General features: G+C 31.9%; 2 protein-coding genes and 1 long non-coding RNA gene across 3 annotated transcripts; 1 reads left to right on the top strand and 2 right to left on the bottom strand.

The window, feature by feature from the left end:
• Window positions 1-1,773: 1,773 nt before the first annotated feature.
• Window positions 1,774-2,100, top strand: LOC145099556 (uncharacterized). Its single transcript, XM_079037115.1, has one exon. The coding sequence runs from the start codon at window positions 1,774-1,776 to the stop codon at window positions 2,098-2,100; it is 327 nt and encodes a 108-aa protein (XP_078893241.1).
• A 5,108-nt stretch (window positions 2,101-7,208) lies between these two features.
• On the bottom strand, window positions 7,209-9,888 carry LOC145097374 (uncharacterized). The gene is made up of 4 exons (XM_079034919.1): window positions 9,586-9,888; window positions 8,707-9,312; window positions 8,304-8,482; window positions 7,209-7,908 (listed from the first exon to the last, which is right to left on the bottom strand). Exons 1-4 carry the CDS (start codon window positions 9,588-9,590, stop codon window positions 7,310-7,312), a joined length of 1,389 nt encoding a protein of 462 aa, XP_078891045.1. The 5' UTR covers window positions 9,591-9,888; the 3' UTR covers window positions 7,209-7,309.
• A 3,692-nt stretch (window positions 9,889-13,580) lies between these two features.
• LOC145097373 (uncharacterized) lies at window positions 13,581-20,253 on the bottom strand. Its single transcript, XR_013704346.1, has 2 exons — window positions 19,900-20,253; window positions 13,581-13,790 (listed from the first exon to the last, which is right to left on the bottom strand). It is a non-coding gene; the product is annotated as an uncharacterized LOC145097373 (long non-coding RNA).
• Window positions 20,254-23,474: the final 3,221 nt, after the last annotated feature.

Here is a 23,474-nt window from a genome sequence, read left to right as displayed (position 1 = left end):
ATTCGGCCAAGGTCGAGGTGGTGATAAGTTGGGAAGTTCTGAGGTCTCCATCTGATTTCGAAGTTTACTTAGACCGGTGGGTTACTATCGGAGATTCATTCAGGATTTCTCCAAGATAGTGGTTCCTTTGACTCGGTTGAAGAAGAAGACCGTCATGTTTTGTTGGGGGCCTGAGCAGTAGGCAACTTTTGAGATTGTGAGACAACGATTATGTGAGGCTCCGATTCTGACCCTACTAGAGGGTGTTAAGGATTTTATGGTATATTGTTATGCGTAAATCACAAGTTTGGGGGCAGTATTGAGGCAGCAGGTTCATGTGATTCCGTACGTTTCAAGGTAGCTGTAGCCTCATGAGGTGAATTATCCTACGCATGATTTGGAGTTTGGGGTTGTGATGTTTGCCCTCAAGATTTGGCGACATTACCTTTATGGGTCCACTGTACTATCTACATGGATCACAAGAGCCTAAGGTTTTTAATGGATCAGCTGAATCTGAACATGAGACAACATAGATGGTTGGATGTGGTGAAGGATTATGATTGTGAGATCCTTTATCACCCGGGGAAGGTCATTGTGGTGGTTGATGCTCTCCCGCAAGGCGGTCTTGGATCCGATCAGGGATATATGTTTTAGAATGACGGTGATTACTAAACTTTTAGAGTAGATCCGAGAGCTCAGGTTGAGGCTATGAAGGAAGAGAACTGTAAGAGCAAGCACATAGTGGGTCAGGTGGCTTCCTTCGATTATGATAGTCGAGGGTTATTGACCCTTCATCGGAGGGTGTGGGTTCCATATTTGGGTGGTGAGTATCAGGTTTTGATGGAGGAGGCGTACAAGTCGAGGCTATCTATTCATCCCGGAGTAACAAAAACGTATAGGGATCTCCAGATCGACTATTGGTGGCCATACATGAAGTGAGATGTGGCATAGTATGAGGAGAGGTGCTTGACGTGTAGGAAAGTCAAGGCCAAACATCAACGAACTAACGACAAGTTACAATTGTTAGACATTCCCATTTGGAAATGAAAAGAGATTACTATGGATTTCATCACAAAGTTGCCATGGACAACGCACATAGTAGATTCGATATGGGTCATCGTGAATCGATTGACCAATAGCGTGCAATTCATTCCGATTGAGGAGAGTATCTCCGCGGAGAAGTTGGACGACATTTACATCAAGGAGGTTGTGGCACGAAATAGGGTATCAGTTACAATGGTTTCAGACATGGGTGTCCAGTTTACTTCCAGGTTCTGGAAGAGGTTTCACGAGGAGCTGGGTACTTGTATACATTTCAGCACGACTTTCCACCCACAGACTGATGGACAGAGTGAGTGGACTATCCAGACCTTGGAGGATATGCTTCGAGCATGTGTATTGGATTTGGGTGGGAATTGAGATAGTATCTCCCTTTGGCAGAGTTTTTGTCTAACAACAATTATAACGCCAGCATTGATCGACCTCCTTTTGAGATTCTCTATGGAAGGAAGTGCAGGACCCCAATATGTTGGGGTGAGGTCGGTCACCGAGTCATGGGGAGTACTGAGATGGTACTAAAGACTACTGAGTTGATTCGGCAGATTCGGGGTAGACTTCATATAGTATATAGTCGGCAGAAGAGCTATGTCGACAAACGTCGATCAGATCTAGAGTTATAGGTTAGGCATACGGTTCTTCTGAAGGTGTCACCTTGGAAAGGTGTAATCAGATTCAGGAAGAGGGTAATTTGGGCTCATGTATATCAGTCCTTTGAGGGTTTTGGGCCAGGTGGGAATGGTTTCATATCGCTTGGATCTACCAGAGGAGCTCAATCATATTCACAACACTTTTCATGTCTCTCAACTGCAAAAATATTTGGTTGATGATTCTATGGTGGTCCCTTTGGAGAACATCCAGGTGGATGATTGCATAAATTATATTGAAAGACCAGTGGCGATCCTTGATCCGAAGACGAAGGCCTTGAGGAACGACGTTGTGGGTTTGGTGAAGGTGCATTGGCAGCACCGAAAGGATTCAAAATGGACATGGGAGCCTGAGGATGAGATGAGGGAGCATTATCCAAAGTTATTTGCAGCGACAAACTTTGAGGATGAAGTCTGATTCAAGTGGAGGAGAATTGTATCCTCCGAATCCTTGAGGTACTTAATTTATTGAATTCTTACATTTTGGAGGAGGGTCACGACGTGAGCCATAATGGTCACGATGTGAGTGCCATTGACCATTTGACCCGCATTCTTGAAGTCTCATGACATGAGGAATGAGGTGACGTGAGAAAGGCCTAATGAACCAAAACTCTAATTTTCAAGTATTTAAAGGAATGAGAGAGTTATGGCTGCCTATCCTCATCCTCTCTCACTCTCTAGCCTCCTGAAAACCCTAGATTCAACCGCTTTCAGAACTTTGGCCACTGTTGGTGACCTTAAGGAGCTTATTTGGTGGTTTTTGGTCCACTAAAGTGAAAGAGGACTCTTGTGGTGCTTCATTTTTGCAATATAGCTTCTACCTCTTGGTCTTTCTAAGCTTTTGGACCTCTATAAGTCACAAAGCTCTTACCTTTTTGCCTCTTGCATGTTAGATTTAGGTTTTGGAGCTTTTCTTTGCATGATTGGGTTGTATAGAATGCATGGGATCCATAAAGTTGGCAACTTTATGGATTATTGAGACACCTCCTGTATATGATGCTTAGGATCTGAGTTTCGGTGTTGGTTTTAGACTCCAAGCATGAGTCTTGATCTTATTACTTCTATTTTGACCTAGTTAGTATCTAAGTCATTCATTGGACATACATGACTTAAAAGCTATGATTTTTGTAGTCCTTAGGGTCGAGGAAGGTCCCAAAGAGTATCTTAAAGGATTAAGAGCTTAATGCTTAAATTTGGTCAGAACCGGTCTCACGACGTGAGAAATGACGTTGTCCCGATCTGAGAAATCTGGTTGGATGAGTTGTAACTGAGTCAACTCGCTAAGCGGGACTGGGTGTTACAACATCAATTGGAGGAAATGGATAACATGTTAGAACACCCTTTGTTTTCTATGTCATCATTTTTTTCATATTTTTCAACTTATTTTTTTCTTTTTTCACTTTATTTATTTTCGATGTGTTTTTTATTCATGTTAGATTATTTTAAAAACATGCCTTTTAATTAAATCCTAAATTAACCATAACATTTATAAACTAAAAAATAGCATTACACAAAAAAAAAACATTGAACGTAAAAAAAACCATAGTCCTAAAAACATAAAAACGATACACTAGTCATCCAAATATGTCTTCTCGGTTATCTCCTTCATCTTTCGGAGCACTTGTACTTGTCATGGTCTCATATTTTCTTCGCTAGTCTGAAGAATTGTTAAATTCCTTGTCATTTTATTTTCCTCCGCTTGTTTATGAAGGAACTCTCATGTTGCACTTCAACCTTTTGTTGTGCGATTAGATTGTGTTGGTCGAACTTTTCATTCATTTACGCCAATCTTGTGCCTTTCTATTGGCTACGCCCACATGTCTCAGCGCGCTTCACTTTGACGCGACCGGTCGGTCTGCGTGGGGGAGGGGGGATCTCTTCGATATCGTCAGGGATGTCATCCGTGTTGGTGTTGAGATCGATGTTAGTTCGTGCGTCGGAAACGTCTAACAAACCCGAACCACACAACCTCTTCGATTGTACCTCCGACGATGTTGGTGTTTTAAGCCATTTTGGATCGTTTCTCATTATCTCCCTAATTTTTTCGTACTCGAAAACATGACCCATTTCGACGTGATATTGCTCCTTCGCGGCTTTGAACACATCAAAATTATTTGCACCACTTTGTTTTTGCAAGGAAAGTTTGTTGTAGATCCCATTAAACTTGGTGCACTTCCGACTAATTGGAGTCCACTTGCTACTAAGCATATCGGTATTGCGATATGCCCTATCTTTCTTCAAAATTAGGCGAAATTTTCCGAGCACAACTTCCGAAAAACCAACTCTCTGCATATTGTATCCTATAGTTGGATTTTCGAGGTCCCAAACCACGCCACAACCAACACGTACTGCTCATCTGGTGTCCATCATAGTGGATGTTCTTCTTCTTCTTCTTCTTCTTCTTCTTCTTCTTCTTCTTCTTCTTCTTCTTCTTCTTCTTCTTCTTCTTCTTCTTCTTCTTCTTCAGTTTAAGCGATCGTTTTCCCTTTCCCACCACCACTCCGACTACCTCCTGCTTAAGTTTCAACAATCGTTTGTTGCACTGGTTGTGTGAGCGGTGGTTGTGTGGTTGTTTGTGGCATGGAAGCAAAAGTGTTGAAAATATTTTGTTGAATGTTTGAGTTTTGTTGCAAGTAGGGCTATGTAGGGAATTGTATTGGGGTGAGGCGGAATTGAAAAAGTTTTCTGAAAATGGTATTTGTGGTGAGTTTAGAGAGTTGAGGAGGTTCGCATAGCCCTCATATGTCATGAAACCGAGCGAAGTGGATGTGTTTGTGTTTGGAGGAAGTATGTTCTAGTTTTGCCCCATATTTAGTTGAATGAGAAAGTGGTTGATTTTTGTGTAATAACACCATAGAAATAGAAGATTTGTGTAGGTAAAAATTAGTGTATATTTGTATTTATATGTGAGGTAAATTGAAAAAAAAATTTGTTCACTTTTTTAAAAAAAAAATATTTTTATTTTTTTACATTTGTGACCGTTTGGTCAAATGACTATTACTCTCAAAATGTGCAATTGTCTTTCGTTACCATCACCATAGAAAATAACATAACATGCAAATACGGTAAGCCGGGGCGGTGTTTGGACCATGGTAACGACGTTTTCCGACGCAATGTCATAATAACACGAGTGGGCATTGTCCACACTGATAAATCTTAAGGTTAGAATAAGTGTTGAAAACGAAAAGCTATTTTTTATTTATATTTTATGACTTTTGTATTTTAGAATACAAACAATTTTATTTATTATTTATTTTATTTAATTTTTTTTTTGGTATTTTGGTAATGTCTATCCGCTCATAGAAAAAAGAAATCTCTATTAGTTTTTATTTTTAGTAGTTTTTTATTATTATTATTTTTTTTTAAAGGAAAGGTGTTTAGAGTATAATATGACAAATGGACTATTTTGAATTCGTATTTGCAAAGACACGTGGGTGATGGATCAAAACTAGATTTTAGAATAATAGTTGGCTTGTTGATGTATCTTTTATGTATAGATTTCCGAGGTTGTTAATTTTGGTTGGAAAATGACAAAGGTTTTCTTAAAAAAGTGGAATGGTGTGCATTGAAATTGGAATTAGCAAAATGAGATTAGTAGGTCTGTCTGAAACCCGTTCTACCCATTCGATCCTTTTCGAATTCGGGTAGAATAGGTCGGGTAGAACGTGTAACGGGTATGAACATTCGGATAATAGGTTAACCTTATATTAATAATATAGGTCGGGTTTTAGGTATGAATATTTATTTTCCGGTATACCCGAAAACCATAATTTCGTTTTTTAAATAATACCAAATATACAATGCACTCACGTACGCACACTTCAAATAAAACAAAACCTTTCGTTTCCTTCTTATGAATGACAACTCGACAGTCGACGCAAACTTGCAAAGGGAATACGACGTTGAAGCTGGAGTCCTGAACCGTCATCACAATTCTCAGTTTCTCACTATAACACGGAATGAAATTAAAAAAGTACATAACATATTATAATGATTTGTATTGTTATTATATATGTACTTGTTAATTGTATGAAGTATTTTCCTACCTGATTCTTTATTAAACCAACCAATATGTAAAAATAAAAAAATAAAGAAAAAAATTATCAATAAGTGTCATTTAAGAAATTTCCGGGTATACTCGATAATTACCTGACCCGACCTCAAACCCGAATACCTGAAACCCGAAAATCCAAATTACAATATAGGTCGGTTATCGCGTATCATTTTCTTAAAGAAATACCCATTCTACCCGAAACCAGAAAATCTTACCCGTTCGACACCCCTGGAGATTAGAGGAGGAACACATGTTGGTGATTTTAGTGTTATCATGTTATTTTATGTAATTAGAACTAACATGTGAGCTAAAAGGTCTTCATAATTTGTACTATAATATATGTACGGGTTTGTGTGGAGTATACACATGTATAAGATCGAATTAGAAGTCCGTTCGACGACAAGTCGGGGGGTTCGGGGGCAACGCCCCTGGGTCCGGGGTTTCCAAAGAGGCAGGACCCCTTTGGCGGGGTCTAAGGGCAACGCCCCTAGCGGGGTCCAAGGGGCAAAGCCCCGGACTGGGTTTGATGTTGATTATGGTAAAACTAACGAAATTCGTTAGTTTTGGAAACCCTAAATCCTCATTAAAATCCAATTTTTTCTGACTTGCTTCCAAAACAACCTATGACGGCCAACCCTAAGAAGCAAACCCTAATCTCGTTTATTATAAATAAATGACTTTCTCTTTGAGAATAGATACACAATGATTAGCTCTTTTTTTTTTCTTCAGACGAACATAGAATCCTTCTAGCAATTTGACTTACGATTTCTGTGCCTAGATTGGTAAGTGTCCTCTTAGATTATCTTAAGCTGAATTTCTTGCAACCCCGACATAGGATAAAAATATCAGTTTGAAAAATGTTCACACGATCCAAAAGGTATCCAGATCTTCAAGATAAACCCTAATTCCTCCAACACCACATGCATATATGATGAGTGAGCTAACTCTCCTACTTGTGTCCTTTCATCATATCGAAAGGACTATTTGAGATAGAATCTTATAGCAACTCTAACACTTTCACGGCTAGTGATACTAGGAGGTTCATAAGTTCATTGATGATGAGATACTTCCTAGCAGTGGTTTGGGTACGAGATAGAATAGGTTTATGCCAAGAAAAGTTTAACATTTTATGTTGAAGAATTCATAGATTACCCAATTGCACCCATATGGTCAATAGTGGAGTTGTATGTGCTTTTCCCCTTTTGTACGAGTAAAATCGAGGTAAAAATATATGTTTGAAATACTATGATCAAGATACCCCGCTCATTCTTCTTCATTATCTTCATCGTTGTATCATTATTTTCATGTTTTCAATGTTAACTCTGTATTATTATATTCTCATATATGAAACAAGATTAACTTGTAAAATTGGCCTTTGCAGCTAATTATTACGACCTAGTGACTCATAAAATATGAAAATTTTAGTTCAATTTATGCTACACTATATTTAACTTCCGTAATAGTTATGCCTATTAATGAAAAGTTGAGTAACTAAAGTTTAATGTATACTTTCATGTTACAATTATTGGATACAAATCAGTGCTACAAATCATTCGTATACAAAAATACTTAATCAAATCATTTCTTCTTCTTTCTGAATAGCCATTCGCACATTATCACGATCAAGCCTAAAAAACCGATACAACGGGGTGTAAAACAAACTACACATTCCAAACGGAACTGCCATCATCGAAAAAAGCGCTTTCGACAGCGCTAACGCTTCTCTCGTGGACCCTGCGACCGGGTCCACGGATTTCGGGTCATACCCGTAAATCCTTTCTGCTAAAATCCCAACAATAGGTGCAGCAAATGACGAAAATGACCCTTCAAAGGCCCGATCAAACGCGTAGATCATGGTACGATGTTTGGCGGGGACCACTTCGGCGAACATTGGTGCATTGGCTGCGGTTCCATTCCAACTTATTGTAAGGCCCATAAGGAAAAGGGTAATAGCGTAAATTTGGTAGCTGTTGACTGATTGTGGGATTACACGTAGGAGAAAGAAAGTATACGGGATTCCCATAATTGCACTGAATTGCGCGCACATGATTCGACCCGTGTGAGGGTAAATTTGGGATAAACGATCCGCTATGATTCCACCCATGAGTGATCCGAGAGAGCACCCGGCCCCAAAAAGGCTAAAAAGTGTTGCAACTTGTTGGTGATCAAAACCTAAAAGAAATATAAAAATATTTATGAAAATGAAGTCTTAGTGGGAATGCAAGCAAATAATAGATAAAGGCAAATTTGTAAAATGTTATGACTTAATGGGGAAAGACCATTTCATGTGATTTTCTCTATTAACTAGTTCTTTTTGTATAAGGTGTTGTCAGAATAATCGATGTATATAAGATATTATTTGAGAAAACGAGTAACATACATGGAAAAATTAAAGGAAAACATAAATGAGGGGAAATTTTTGAAAAGTGGTGACTTAATGGGGTACGCACGTCTTCTTTAAGTAACAAAAACACATATAGCTTATCGGATTAAGTCATATCTTTATCAAGTTAAGTCCATTAAGTAAAAAATAAAAAAAGAGAAAATAAAAACACATACATGCTCACCAATTAGTTGGAACCATAAAGTGAAAAACACCATGGCTGTCCATGGGATTGAACCAACAAGACCCTGCAACACGATGATTTGAAACGTTTTCACTTTCATCACACCTTTCATGGCTATCCATGACTCAATCCAAACCGAAGAAGATCTAGAATCACGGTTTCCCTCCAAAAGTTCGTTTCTACAATAAAAGAAATATCTAAATGCAAAAAAATAACAACATATTTTCATTTATTTATGTATTATAGCATCCTACTTTGAAGAATTTACCGAAAAATATTATACATTGCTGATTTTTTAGAACATAAGATTGCATAGAAAAATGAACAGATGAATGAAAAATCTTAAAAGAAACTAAAAAGTCAGTAAAGACAAAAAAACAAAACAAAGTAAAAAATTTCATACCTATCAGGATCAACAGTAACTAGTCTTTTAGGATCAACAACGAACATGAACACAAGACAAGCAATTACACAACTTAACGCAGAGATCATAAGAAATGCAAATCGCCACCCGGGTACACCCCAAAACTCATGGCCGGCCATAATCATAGCCACCGCACCACCACCAATGCCACCCACCTTTCCGACAAGGTTCAACAGCCCAAACCCAGTCCCCCTCACCTTATCACTATAAGTATCTGCTATAAACGATTGGAGTGAAGGAATCACAATCGCTAATCCAAATCCATTCACAATCTGCCATAAAGCGAGTTGACTGAAATAGCGACTGCCACCTAACGCGCCGGTGGATAACGCCCAGCAAAGGGTACCCATTGCAAGAACTCTAGGGCGGTCGTAGGTTAAAACCAAGATTCCGGCCATCGGAGATGCCAGACCTTGAAAAAAGTTTCTCATGAACATTAAGTAGCCCAAATCGGAGGGACCCACATTGAATGTTTCGCTGAGTTCTTTGTATACAGATGGAAGCAGATTTTCGTCTGTACGCTCTACTATGGCGGCTAAATTGATGATTATGAGAGAAAGAGAAATCCCAAAAAGTTTTCGCGTCCTGCGAGTATCCGATGTAAGATATCATCTAATCCATAAATATAAACACAAACAGTTGATATGCGCATTGATACATATACTGTGTTCTAGTGATTACTGAGTGGAACTTGCATTTGAAATCTAATCGAAGAGGGAAATGAGTCGATTTGAACTCGAAACTACAAAAAAAAAAAAAAAAAAAAAAAAAAAAAAAAAAAAAAAAAACTACAACTAGTGTACAGCAACAGGAGACAATAGAAGTATAGCAAAATAGAATAGGAATAATCAAACTCACTTCATGGTATTCGGATTCGCTTTTGAAAACAAGAGCTTAGATCCAGAGATGACGTAATCTCATCTGCAAGCTAAAAAAGACCTCCGAAGGGCCATCGTACTGCGCCACTAAATTGTCGACATTAATAAAATCGAACACCCAGATTACGTATAGAACTGTAAAACGTTCAAATCAACGATCAAAATTTCAATTTTTCTTAGAAGAAATTGGTGGCATCCGGCTACTGTTCAAGGGTTGACCCGCGTTGAGGAGCCTTTTTCCGTATAGTATACCGAAGCAATCACGTGAGTAATTATTTTTTTTAGGACAAGGTTATAAGCCGTGGAAATCACGGATAAAAATGAAAAATAATAGTGATAATTAAAAATATATATTAAACTTAAACAAATAATTAAAACGTCTATATAATGTTTATTTGATTTTTGAATTTGAATTCAACACTTTCTAAAGTAAAATAGTAATCGAAACAAATGATATGGACCTATTTTTAAACACTTATGCAATTCTTGCAATATTATATGAGACGACCACTTAATTAAACGACCATAACAATAAACTAAATCAAAATAGTGATCAAAACAAATGATGTGGACCTATTTTTCCAAAAACAAGTTGATGACTAAATGCAAGAACATAGGTGCAAAATAAGTAAGAAATGGTAAGTAATGGTTCCAAAGTGAGATTTATAGAAATGGCTAAATGTGAAAATAGATATGCACCTTCTAAAAAATATATTATAATATTGTCTCAAATCAACTTTAATTTTACAAACCCAAATTTTGAATAAAAACAAAAAACGGTTTACAAAATAGAATATTTTAATTTATAACTTAATTTTCTAAGATAAATCCAATCATAATGAGATAAACTTCCAGCAAGTCCCTAAGTATTTCAGATTAGTATTTCCATCATTTTCATTTGAATCAACCTAATACTTTTTCTCAAAATAACTAATGTGTTTTTTAATGTGTAAACCAAATGAGTAAATTTCTTTAAAGACCCTTGTTTATCCGTAGCCTAACTTGTATGCTATTATTAGTCATTTTATTGATATTATCTTTGGATAAATACAAACAAATTTTAAAAATTCATAACATCAAAACAAAAGTTACCGTGCAAGATTAACCATTTAGATTTTTAATAACTTTGTAGGTCAGCTCCACAGGTCAAGCATATCTTGTCAGAATTATGGGTTAATTCATTAATTGGTAGTAATGACAATAAGTTGGATCAAAACAATCATGTTATATTCCTTAGGATCAATAAAATTTACAAATTTTAACATAAGGAGAACCTTTCATCAAGAAAGTACCATACTGAAAAAATAATTAAGCCTTATTGTCTTTAAACTCTAGCATCCCCTGCGCCAATGTTATTATGTAGATGTATATAGCTAAAAAAATAATATGTTTTTTTTATTATATTGGTTAATTTAAAACAAACCTTCTTCTAAGCAGATTAAGTTCCCTTTTTGTTCCAGCTGTAAAACACATAAATAATCAAGAAATTACAAAGATATATTTTATTTTCTTATTTTAAATATTTAAATCTATGAAACATAAAAATTGAAATAGTGTATCTAAATTGTACCTTGAAAGCTTGATTATCTCAAGCCTTGATTGAATCGATAACATTCAAACACCAACAAAGTTCAACATGACTACTGTTGATTTCTGCTTCAGCGAATCCTTGGACTTGATTTCTTGAATCAGACTATGATTTTCCAAAAAGTAATCAGATTAGAGAAATATCACAAATGGGTTATAAGTTATCACATAGAAGTCGGGACAACTCCAATCCAAGAAATCCTGAAATTAAGAAGATGATTTACCACAAGTAAATAAATAATATTAATTATTAGGAATACTTACTTGACCATGATTTTGTGGTCCATATCTTTCCAGAAAACATCAGTCTAAACAACATCCACAATTTTGTTTCCTTTTAGAATAAAATTTGTACACATCTACAATGTTCTAAAAATGGTAATGTGAAAACAGAAGAATAATAAGAATCAACTACAACTAAAGCTTGGATTTACGTTTTTAAGAGTGAATAACAGTTCCTTACAGCTCCAGTTTAGTCCTGGGACATCACCAATATTGAACATCACAACATCACTGAAGCATCAGGGGCAAAATAGTAAAAAAACATGGAATCAAATTTAGAGTCGATTCATTTAATTTCCACTAGTTATGGGTATACATATCACCACAACACAATACAAAGTTAGAAATTTGAAATTTCCAACTTCCAGCATCACATAAATTACCATCAACATCAAAACAGAGAAAAATAATTAAAATTAATTGAAAACTCAAACCAAGAAAAATTGATTGATGAAAAAATAGGGTCATCGAGTATTGTCAGGAATCAGTGACCATGAAAAATGAAAACTGACAGCATTCGAGTTTATTAGCCTTGGTCACTTATTCTCTTGATTTCCACACACACACAAAGATAACTCTTATCATTCCTCTCAACAATTTCTCAGTAGAGAAAACTCCAAAAAGAGAAACAAAAGACAAGAAGAAGATATTGCAAGATTAAAAACCAAAAATACATAACGTCAAACGATTTTAACATACTTTCGAATGGGAAATAAAGATAAACAAAAGAAAAGAAGAGGAATTTTCCAATTTTATAAATAAGGAGATGATGGTGAGTTGAATTTTAGAGGTGAAGCTAACCTGATATCAAATTCGTTCTCTCTTCGGCTCTTCTGAATATCACTGATTCATGATTTATGTGTCTTTTGGCTTCGACTATTCAAATATCATCCATTCAAGATTCCTATTAAATTGGAATCGAAATTTGATAATAATTAAAATTAAAACCCACAAGTGATTTGAATAGACAATAGATTCGGACAATCAAAACCCTAAAAATAATAAAGCCATTCGAAACAAACAAAATGCTTGAATTAAAGAAAATGTATCCATAGGTAGATGATGGTGATAATAACACACACAAACACTTTGGTGAGGGAGATAGATGAACCGGGTATTTACAATGTAGGATTGCAGGATAAAGCAACAAACTGAAAATGAGCAAAAAAAATATTTTAATGATAGCAGCAGCAGAAGGAGAATCATAAACAAATGCAAGAGCTAATTCATGAAACAAATTAACACCAAATCTTGTTAATTATCACGAGAATCCCGATAATTTTGGAGTTGATTTCTCTATTATAGTTAGGAAAGTAGACGAATTGAGGAGTATAGAAGAAATGAGCAAGGCGTAAGGCGTATACAATAGGTGAAGGGCATTTGTGGAAACTCACATATAAAGAATGAGCGGGAAAATTAGATTGGGAGGGGCTTAGAGAATGCAATGCCAATGCCACGTGGCATAAATCTTCTTATTTATTAGGATAGGATATATATATATATATATATATATATATATATATATATATATATATATATATATATATATATATATAGGGTTAGGATTAAATGTGAATCATAAATATTATGTGAATGTGTGACCAAATTTTAACCATTAGATAAAAAAGATGAATGAATGTGATTTTGAGATATATGTTATTAACATAGACTATCATATACTATATAATTACAATTATTAATTATAATGACAATTATGACATTTTATAAAAAGAAAGATATGAGAAGTATCTAAAATTTAGGCAAATGACGTAAAATCAATTAATAGAAATCAAATCAAATCTAATAATTATTAATTAGATTTTATTTAAGTCAAATTTTTTAGAATACGTCTTCATTCAACACATATGTTAATTCTTTCATTCTTAAAGAATATTATGTTATTTAAAGGTTTTATTATTCTTTCAGTCTTACGGAATATAATTTTTTGAGAAGTAACATTTTTAAAGAATACATTTTATATATAAGACAATAACATATCATTCTTTGAGAAAAATGTATTACAATACAATAAAAAAATATATAATATACAAATAAGAACCGTTTTTATAACATAAAAAAAAAGAATATATACAACATTTTAAAGAATATCCACAAACTTATGTACTATATTATTTAATAATGTGTCATCTTTTTTTTAGAATATAAAAAAAAGATTATAATATATAATACATTCTTAAGAATCTAATTGTTTAAGAATCTATGATTATTCTTGAAGAATTCATCATTTCTTTTCGATGGTTTTCCCATGCATCTTCATTGTATTTTGATGCGTTTCAAAAACCTCTATCTCTTTACCTGCAACATTTTCAAAAAATAAGTCAATTTTTAGTCTTTCATTCTTAAAAATATATGTTGGGTTCAGTTTTTAATTATTAAAAAAATACCCTTATCTTACAGCATCTATGTCATAACGAACACAAAAATCTATATTCATCATTGACCAACATTTTCTTTCAAATAATCACATAGCAATCCACACATATTCTTTCAAAGAATCATTAATCAATGCACACATTCATGTATTGTTTAAGAATCACATCAATGTTATATATCCTTTAAGAATTAGAGCTACTTTGAAGAACAAAACTCCATGAATGTTAAGAAATTAACTTTTTTTTTTCCATTTCACTTGTCAAACAAGACGTGATCAAACAATGGTCAATTTTGGCACTTTAATATGAAAATATCCCAGATTGCGACAAGGTTTCCTTAAAACTTATGAATTTTTTTTTTAATTGATAATCTTCATTTACACCCTAAATCTCATCACGCTAAACAGAAACACATTGGAATTGATGTAATATGTTTGTATACTCAAAAGAATAAGGAAATTAACTCAAACAAAAGGATACATATGCAGCCATATTCAATGTAAAATGCATATAATAATGAATATAATATTGGATTTACCTCAAAACTTGACAATGATAGTTTTTGCAATAAAAAAGAAACAATCTTGAAGCTGCCAGTAACAATCAATGTCTTGATGAATTGTAATTGTCTTATAAATTCATACGCACATAATTTTACAAACATGCGAATAATAAAATTTAAAACCCTAGACATTAAATCATTACTCTAAAAAAACTTGTGAGCATATTTCAAGACTAGCTGAATGGTGATGGGCGACCGGTGGTGGCTGGATGTTGTACCCGACGATTCTCAACATGGTGTTTGTGGTTGGTTGAAGTTTAATGGTGGTTGTGGTGTTGATGATCGGTGATGTGGGTATATCTTAGTGGTGGCAGAGATACGATCAAGATGAAGGTTCAAGAGGTGGAAGTTTTTTTGTGATGATATCTTGCCATAATTATAGGGGATTAAACATGGTAGTTATTAGGATTTTAAATTATATTCCATAATTATAGACTTTTAATTTTAATAATAATTAATTAAATTAACAAAGTTATTATGTTATCCATATGAAATGATTGGACCAAAATTGGTCATACATTCACACAATAATCTTGGGTTATATATGAACCTAACTCTCTCTCTCTCTCTCTCTCTCTCTCTCTCTCTCTCTCTCTATATATATATATATATATATATATATATATATATATATATATATATGTTTCGCTTATTATGTTTTTACTAACTATTGTGTGTCAGAATTCACAGATTTAAACCACTGAATGAATAGAATCAACAATCATAATCTGAGGGTCTATGATATTTCAATAGGGTACCATGTATCATATCATCACACAAATTTCAGCAAAATGGTATTTTGGTCAATTAACCTATTTTAAAAAAGAAAATTTTCAGATTTTAAGTGATCATTTATTCCCTTATTTTTAAGAAATCTGAACTTTTTAAATTAATGCTAATTAAATTATTTCTCAAACTCTCTGACCATAAAATCATGATATATGTGGCTTCTTCTTCAATATGATGATAAAGGATATAGAATTAGGTATTGTAGTACGCCCTTTTACATTATTATTACATGCAGGTACTGTAGTATTAGAAATGCTTTGATTTCATATCACATTGATTGTTTTGAGAGATTGATTAATAATAAGGATTAGGACATATTGAACAATGTTGAATGCATGAATTTGTTGCCAAGCCGAATAGTTGTGGTTGCTATATTTTAGGATGTGAGTACTCTACAAGGGCAAGTTGTAATCACACCATTATTTGTGATTTTGATTCGAAATTGTTGCTTAATGATTAGGAGGCGAAGATTTTGTTTCGGCAATAAAATTGGTTTTGGGTTGTATGAATTTGTCATATTAGGGCCTTCTTAAAAAGGCATTCAAGATTTTTATTCGTATCCAGGGTCTTATTATTATTGTTGTTGTTGTTGTTGTTTATACATTGACCATTTTTTAAGTTAACTATCTATAGATCATTCATTTTTAATAATTTGTTCTCGGGAACCATTATGTAAATTACCTAATATACTTTGTCTAATTGTGTTATCAATTGCTTTCCAATGAACATTTTATATTTTCCACTATATATCAATGTATTTTTCAAATTTTCATATTAGGTCATTTTATTTTCATTTTTAACTTTATATAATTTATTTTTAATTTACAGTGGTATACTTTAATAACAACGAAGAACATCGCTGCTATGGTGCCTTTTCGTTTACCTCATCAACACTACAACTAATCATTCCTCTTACTACCGACCGGTTAGAAAACCAAGCCACACTTTACCAAATCCTTCTTCTATTTCGTTCGGGTTGCGTCATCATGATCAGATGGAGAGGGTATGAGGCGGTGGATTGAATGGCGGTGGCGATGAACGTTATCAGAGGAAAGAGGAAAAATAATAGAAGGTTTGGATAAGGAAGGATGGAAGGAAGAACTGGAATGATCGATTACCTACGGGTGTGAGGATAAAATGACCGACAAACCGACACTATTCATAAATGTGGCCATCTTTAATATATATATATATATATATATATATATATATATATATATATATATATATATATATATATAAGAATTTTTTTTTATAATTTTAAATATTACATTCTATATTAACCAAGTTGGTAATATCCCCAACAATCAGGAAGTATGATATTACACTAAATCTATTAGAATTCACTATTTTTTTTTAATAATTCAACAATGTTTCCACCTGAATGTAATACGTTAAAATTTCACTTGAATCATTGTTATTTTGACAAAATACATTGTCACCATCATTTTTTTCCTTATTTTTTCCTTATTTAATGATTCTTCAAATTTTCAATTTGTGTTTACTTGTCAACAAAAGAATGTGTTTAGTCACAAAAGATGATTTTTTTTTTTTTTTTTAAATCCAACATCTAATAAAACAAAATTCGAGAAAACACAGATCCTAACAAAATATTATGATAAACACAACATTATAGTTTTCTATGAAAGAATATATATATATATATATATATATATATATATATATATATATATATATATATATATATATATATATATATATAGGGTTAGGTTCATGTGAGACGGCCTAATTTTGTGAGACCGTGAGAGTCATTTTTTTTTATTTTTTTATTTTTTTATATTTTTTTAGTTAATTCAAGCTCCGAAAATAATATTTAAAAAAAGAATTTTTTGATTTTTCCATTTATTTTGCATTTTAAAACTATTTTTAGAATATGTACAGTGTAATATTCTAATTAGAATATTTCATGTATTTTTCAAAAAAAATGAGATTTTTTTAGTTAATTCAAGTTCCGAAAATAATATTTAATAAAAGAATTTTTAGATTTTTCCATTTATTTTACATTTTAAAATTATTTTTAGATTTGGTCTCACGGTCTCACAAAATTAAAATTAGAATGGTTTCAAATAAACCTGAACATATATATATATATATATATATATATATATATATATATATATATATATATATATATATATATATATATATATATATATATATCACCGACACATAATTCACAATGTCTTCTTGACTTTGTTGTTCACTGTTTTTTCGTGTTCTCCGGCTCAAAGGCACCTCCGACTTGGTCATCCATTTATACCATATTCGTTGTCTTTCAAAAACATCTCTCTGTTCGATCTTTAATTTGTTATTATTTCATTGTCAGAGTTTGTATTTGTGAGTGATCTTCGATGTTCTAATTAGATTCATTCCAAAAACATCTCTCCGTTCAATTTGTTTCTCACACGCCATGCGATTTACTCTTTTCTTAGGTATGTAACACCTTCTACTTTTGTTCTATGTACATATGTAACCCCTTTTTTACTTTCATTATTATAATAACCTAATTGTGTATTTTGTCATATACCAAATTTTCATTTACTTAACTCATTGTAGTTGTTTTATTTTATGATCAATTTTATATTTTATATCTCATTATATGACATCATTTTTTTTATTAATTCACACAAATAATTCCTATGTATCTTGAAAAATGATTTCATATAATTATTTGAATCAACCATTATAAAATTACATGACAATTACATACCTCTCTTAATAATTTTTTGAAAATAATTGATTAATAATTATGATTTTTAACTATGAAAATTTATTTAATTCAATAATTGTGTTTCCCACGGGTTATAACCTAGTAAACTTACATAAATAAGAAGCAGATATTCCGTAACCCATATATATATATATATATATATATATATATATATATATATATATATATATACTAGTTGTATACCCGCGCAATGCAGCGAGACACAAATTTTGAGGACGGGAAAAACTCACCTAAAATTTTTATTGATGTTTAATAAGATGGTACTTTGCTGATCAATTATATCAATAGGCCTTAAAAACGTTAATCTTTAGTTTATTTTGATTGAGGGGATTAAATATCGATCTGAATTCTTAAGTGATACATGTTGAATTTTATTATCTTTCAGGCCTTATATTTTCGTTCTCTTTTTTTTCCAGTGAAGGTATGGAATTTGGAAGAAGTTCCAAATTGATAAACTTTAACATTTATTTATATCAGGATAAAAAAAATTATATAAATCTTTTTTGATTTTTGTAGAGTGAGGTGCAATTCTAACAGAATTTAAAAATTGATAAGATATATATTTTACTTATGGATTTACAATTGATAATGATTAAGTTGATTTTAGAGCATCTCTAATGGTTAAGCTATACTAAGACTTAAAACTATTGTCATATTATCATTCCAAAAACATTAACCTTTAATTATAAAGCCCCTTCAATGGTTAACCTACTTCTATAGTTTATTTATTTGGTTTTTTTAATAAAAAGTTAACCAATTTATCCATACATATCTAAAATGTTCTATAAAACTCCCTTATTTTTATTTATTTTTTTAACATACATCATATTTTAATTTATCAAAAATATTATAATACATTGTTTCAAAGGAAATATATTACAAATTATCATTCGAAACAATTAATACGAAAAAACTATCACGGAATATTTGTAAAAAAGATTGAAAAAAGTTATATAATCATTATAATTTTATATTTTATAAAAGAAATGTCATTAAATTCCTACTTAATGATTGGTAAAGGGAAATACATATAACGACATTTTAATATACGGTTAAGTAAATATGACAAATCAATTTTATGTTATAGAATATTTTTTACGTTAAAAAAATTCTTTCGTAACTGTTTGGAAAATATTCGGATCCAATTATATAAATATTTTTATTAATATAAAAATGGATTGTTTTTATTAATATAAATATTTTTACTAATATTCCAGGCCAACTGTTCTTGAATTCCAATTCTAATTTGATTTTGTTATAGTTATGTTCTTATTCACTCACATCAAAATTTATGGTTTTCGTCTTTTGTTGTCATAAACGTATTCTCACATGTATGCAGTATGCTTGTGTATCACTTGGATGCATAGATATATGACCCTTTAAAGTATTGAACTAATCACTACTGCAAGACTATCATGAACTAGAGGCTTGTTATATTGAAACATGTGCAATCCTAAATCCTAACAACTGTAAAACATTTTTATTCTCTTGTACCCAATACAGTCAACAATGCAGGAAAACAAAAGGAGTGTGGTGGAATTGACCATGGGGAATTAGATATGATTAACCTGCAATCCTAAATCCTAACAACAAACTGTCACAAATTGTTCAAGATGATCCCTTCACGGAATTTGAATTTTGACGAGACCTTTTTGCATCTGAAACTAAGGTTATTTAAATAATTTTTGATTTGTTAGTTTGTTAATAACTTAATGTGGATTTATCCCTGAAAAGAATTGGCAATGAGATTGAGAAGGCAACATCAAGCATTTAGCCATTACATAAAGTTTTCATCAATAAAGTTAGGAAATTTGTGCTACCCCTAATGTAAATTTCTAGTTCCGCCTTCATTCGTTAAAGCAAATTAATAATACGCTGAACAATTGAAGTTTTGTACAAGTTTCAGCAAACTGAAATCACATTACATACCTTCAAGTGTCGTTAATGGAGGTGTTGGGGAAGTGACGGTGGCGGTATGCTGCAGGATCGTGGTGGTTTGCAATAACGACAGCCGGATGCAGGACTGTGGCGGTATGAGAAGGTCGACGGTGGTGCGAGACAGCGACAGCAACAGCAAGGTGGGTTTTGGTGGGGAATCGCCGGAACAGGGGTGGGTTTTGGTGGGGAATCGTCGGAAGGAACGAGACTAGGTTTTGATGGTAGAAACGGGTTATGCGACGTGATCACGAAGGGAATTGAAAAATGGGTTAAATGCTTTTTTTTTTTAATTCCAAATGGCTAAATGCCTTTTAATTCCAAATGGTTTAAATCCAAAGAGTTATGCGACGGTGGTTACACTGCCTTTTTTATTATTCCAACTCCACGTATAAATATTGAGTTCACCATTCTATACTTTGTCATGCTTTGAGAATATATATATATATATATATATATATATATATATATATATATATATATATATATATATATATATGTATATATATTCATTTTTTACATAATGGTAAATTGGAAAATGAAACTTATTTGTATTTTATATATTTGTTGTTTATTTATTTTTATTTCTTCAGATTTATGGTACTTATAGCATCTTACTTATATGTTTATTTCTTTTTATTTTTTCACAACTTAATGGTTCATACGTTTGTATGTATATTTATGTTATCATAAATCCGTCAAACCAAAGCAATCAAAGTATAATTAAATTGTGAAAAAAAGAAAACGAAAAAAACGACATTTGATACTTTAAAAATAGAAAAATAAAAAATGACCGTAGGTAATCTGTAGCTAAATACCTACGGATTGCCTACAGAATAGGGTAATCTGTAGGTAATCCGTAGGTATTTACCTACAGATTACTTACTGTATTTTTTTATTTTTCAAATTTCAAAGTTCAAATATCGTTTTTTTCGTTTCGCTTTTTTCACAACTTATTAATACTTTGATTGCTTTGTTTTAACCAATTTATACATAACATAAACTTACAAACAAACGTATGCATCATTAGAAAAACTAAATATAAACTTAGATAGCTTTTTGTTTGTTATGTATATAGTAATCGTTTCTAACTAGGCATACGATTGTATGTATGTTTGTGTTATGTATAAATCCGTCAAAACAAAGCAATCAAAGTATAATTAAGTTGTGAAAACAAGAAAATGAAAAAAACGCCATTTGATACTTTAAAAATAGAAAAATAAAAAATGACCGTAGGTAATCTGTAGCTAAATACCTACGGATTGCCTACAGAATAGGGTAATCTGTAGGTAATCCGTAGGTATTTACCTACAGATTATCTACGGTATTTTTTTATTTTTCAAATTTCAAAGGTCAAATATCGTTTTTTTCGTTTCGTTTTTTTCACAACTTATTAATACTTTGATTGCTTTGTTTTAACCAATTTATACATACCATAAACTTACAAACAAACGTATGCATCATTAGAAAAACTAAATATGAACATAGATAGCTTTTTGTTTGTTATGTATATAGTAATCGTTTCTAACTAGGCATACGATTGTATGTATGTTTGTGTTATGTATAAATCCGTCAAACCAAAGCAATCAAAGTATAATTAAATTGTGAAAAAAAGAAAACGAAAAAAACGACATTTGATACTTTAAAAATAGAAAAATAAAAAATGACCGTAGGTAATCTGTAGCTAAATACCTACGGATTGCCTACAGAATAGGGTAATCTGTAGGTAATCCGTAGGTATTTACCTACAGATTACCTACTGTATTTTTTTATTTTTCAAATTTCAAAGGTCAAATATCGTTTTTTTCGTTTCGCTTTTTTCACAACTTATTAATACTTTGATTGCTTTGTTTTAACCAATTTATATATAACATAAACTTACAAACAAACGTATGCATCATTAGAAAAACTAAATATAAACTTAGATAGCTTTTTGTTTGTTATGTATATAGTAATCGTTTCTAACTAGGCATACGATTGTATGTATGTTTGTGTCATGTATAAATCCGTCAAAACAAAGCAATCAAAGTATAATTAAGTTGTGAAAAAAAGAAAATGAAAAAAACGACATTTGATACTTTAAAAATAGAAAAATAAAAAATGACCGTAGGTAATCTGTAGCTAAATACCTACGGATTGCCTACAGAATAGGGTAATCTGTAGGTAATCCGTAGGTATTTACCTACAGATTACCTACGGTATTTTTTTATTTTTCAAATTTCAAAGGTCAAATATCGTTTTTTTCGTTTCGTTTTTTGCACAACTTATTAATACATTGATTGCTTTGTTTTAACCAATTTATACATAACATAAACTTACAAACAAACGTATGCATCATTAGAAAAACTAAATATGAACTTAGATAGCTTTTTGTTTGTTATGTATATAGTAATCGTTTCTAACTAGGCATACGATTGTATGTATGTTTGTGTTATGTATAAATCCGTCAAACCAAAGCAATCAAAGTATAATTAAATTGTGAAAAAATGAAAACGAAAAAAACGACATTTGATACTTTAAAAATAGAAAAATAAAAAATGACCGTAGGTAATCTGTAACTAAATACCTACGGATTGCCTACAGAATAGGGTAATCTGTAGGTAATCCGTAGGTATTTACCTACAGATTACCTACTGTATTTTTTTATTTTTCAAATTTCAAAGGTCAAATATCGTTTTTTTCGTTTCGCTTTTTTCATAACTTATTAATACTTTGATTGCTTTGTTTTAACCAATTTATATATAACATAAACTTACAAACAAACGTATGCATCATTAGAAAAACTAAATATAAACTTAGATAGCTTTTTGTTTGTTATGTATATAGTAATCGTTTCTAACTAGGCATACGATTGTATGTATGTTTGTGTTATGTATAAATCCGTCAAAACAAAGCAATCAAAGTATAATTAAATTGTGAAAACAAGAAAATGAAAAAAACGACATTTGATACTTTAAAAATAGAAAAATAAAAAATGACCGTAGGTAATCTGTAGCTAAATACCTACGGATTGCCTACAGAATAGGGTAATCTGTAGGTAATCCGTAGGTATTTACCTACAGATTACCTACGGTATTTTTTTATTTTTCAAATCTCAAAGGTCAAATATCGTTTTTTTCGTTTCGTTTTTTTCACAACTTATTAATACTTTGATTGCTTTGTTTTAACGAATTTATACATAACATAAACTTACAAACAAACGTATGCATTATTAGAAAAACTAAATATAAACTTAGATAGCTTTTTGTTTGTTATGTATATAGTAATCGTTTCTAACTAGGCATACGATTGTATGTATGTTTGTGTTATGTATAAATCCGTCAAACCAAAGCAATCAAAGTATAATTAAATTGTGAAAAAAAGAAAACGAAAAAAACGACATTTGATACTTTAAAAATAGAAAAATAAAAAATGACCGTAGGTAATTTGTAGCTAAATACCTCCGGATTGCCTACATAATAGGGTAATCTGTAGGTAATCCGTAGGTATTTACCTACAGATTACCTACTGTATTTTTTTATTTTTCAAATTTCAAAGGTCAAATATCGTTTTTTTCGTTTCGCTTTTTT

Source organism: Lactuca serriola, chromosome 4, assembly GCF_051521515.1.
Source record: "Lactuca serriola cultivar US96UC23 chromosome 4, Lser_US96UC23_V15, whole genome shotgun sequence".
NCBI classification, from domain to species: Eukaryota; Viridiplantae; Streptophyta; class Magnoliopsida; order Asterales; family Asteraceae; genus Lactuca; species Lactuca serriola.
Note: the sequence above shows the minus strand (reverse complement) of the source record. Positions and strands in the feature narration are given on the sequence as shown.

Bases quoted from the DNA above. Each gene is read 5' to 3' on its own strand.
- LOC145099556 (XM_079037115.1), top strand. From the start codon at position 1,774: ATGGTTTCATATCGCTTGGATCTACCAGAGGAGCTCAATCATATTCAC.
- LOC145097374 (XM_079034919.1), bottom strand. The intron at 8,483-8,706 runs GTATGAAATTTT...CTTTTATTGTAG, and splicing joins GTTACTGTTGATCCTGATAG to AAACGAACTTTTGGAGGGAA. The intron at 7,909-8,303 runs GTGAGCATGTAT...TATTTCTTTTAG, and splicing joins TTTATGGTTCCAACTAATTG to GTTTTGATCACCAACAAGTT.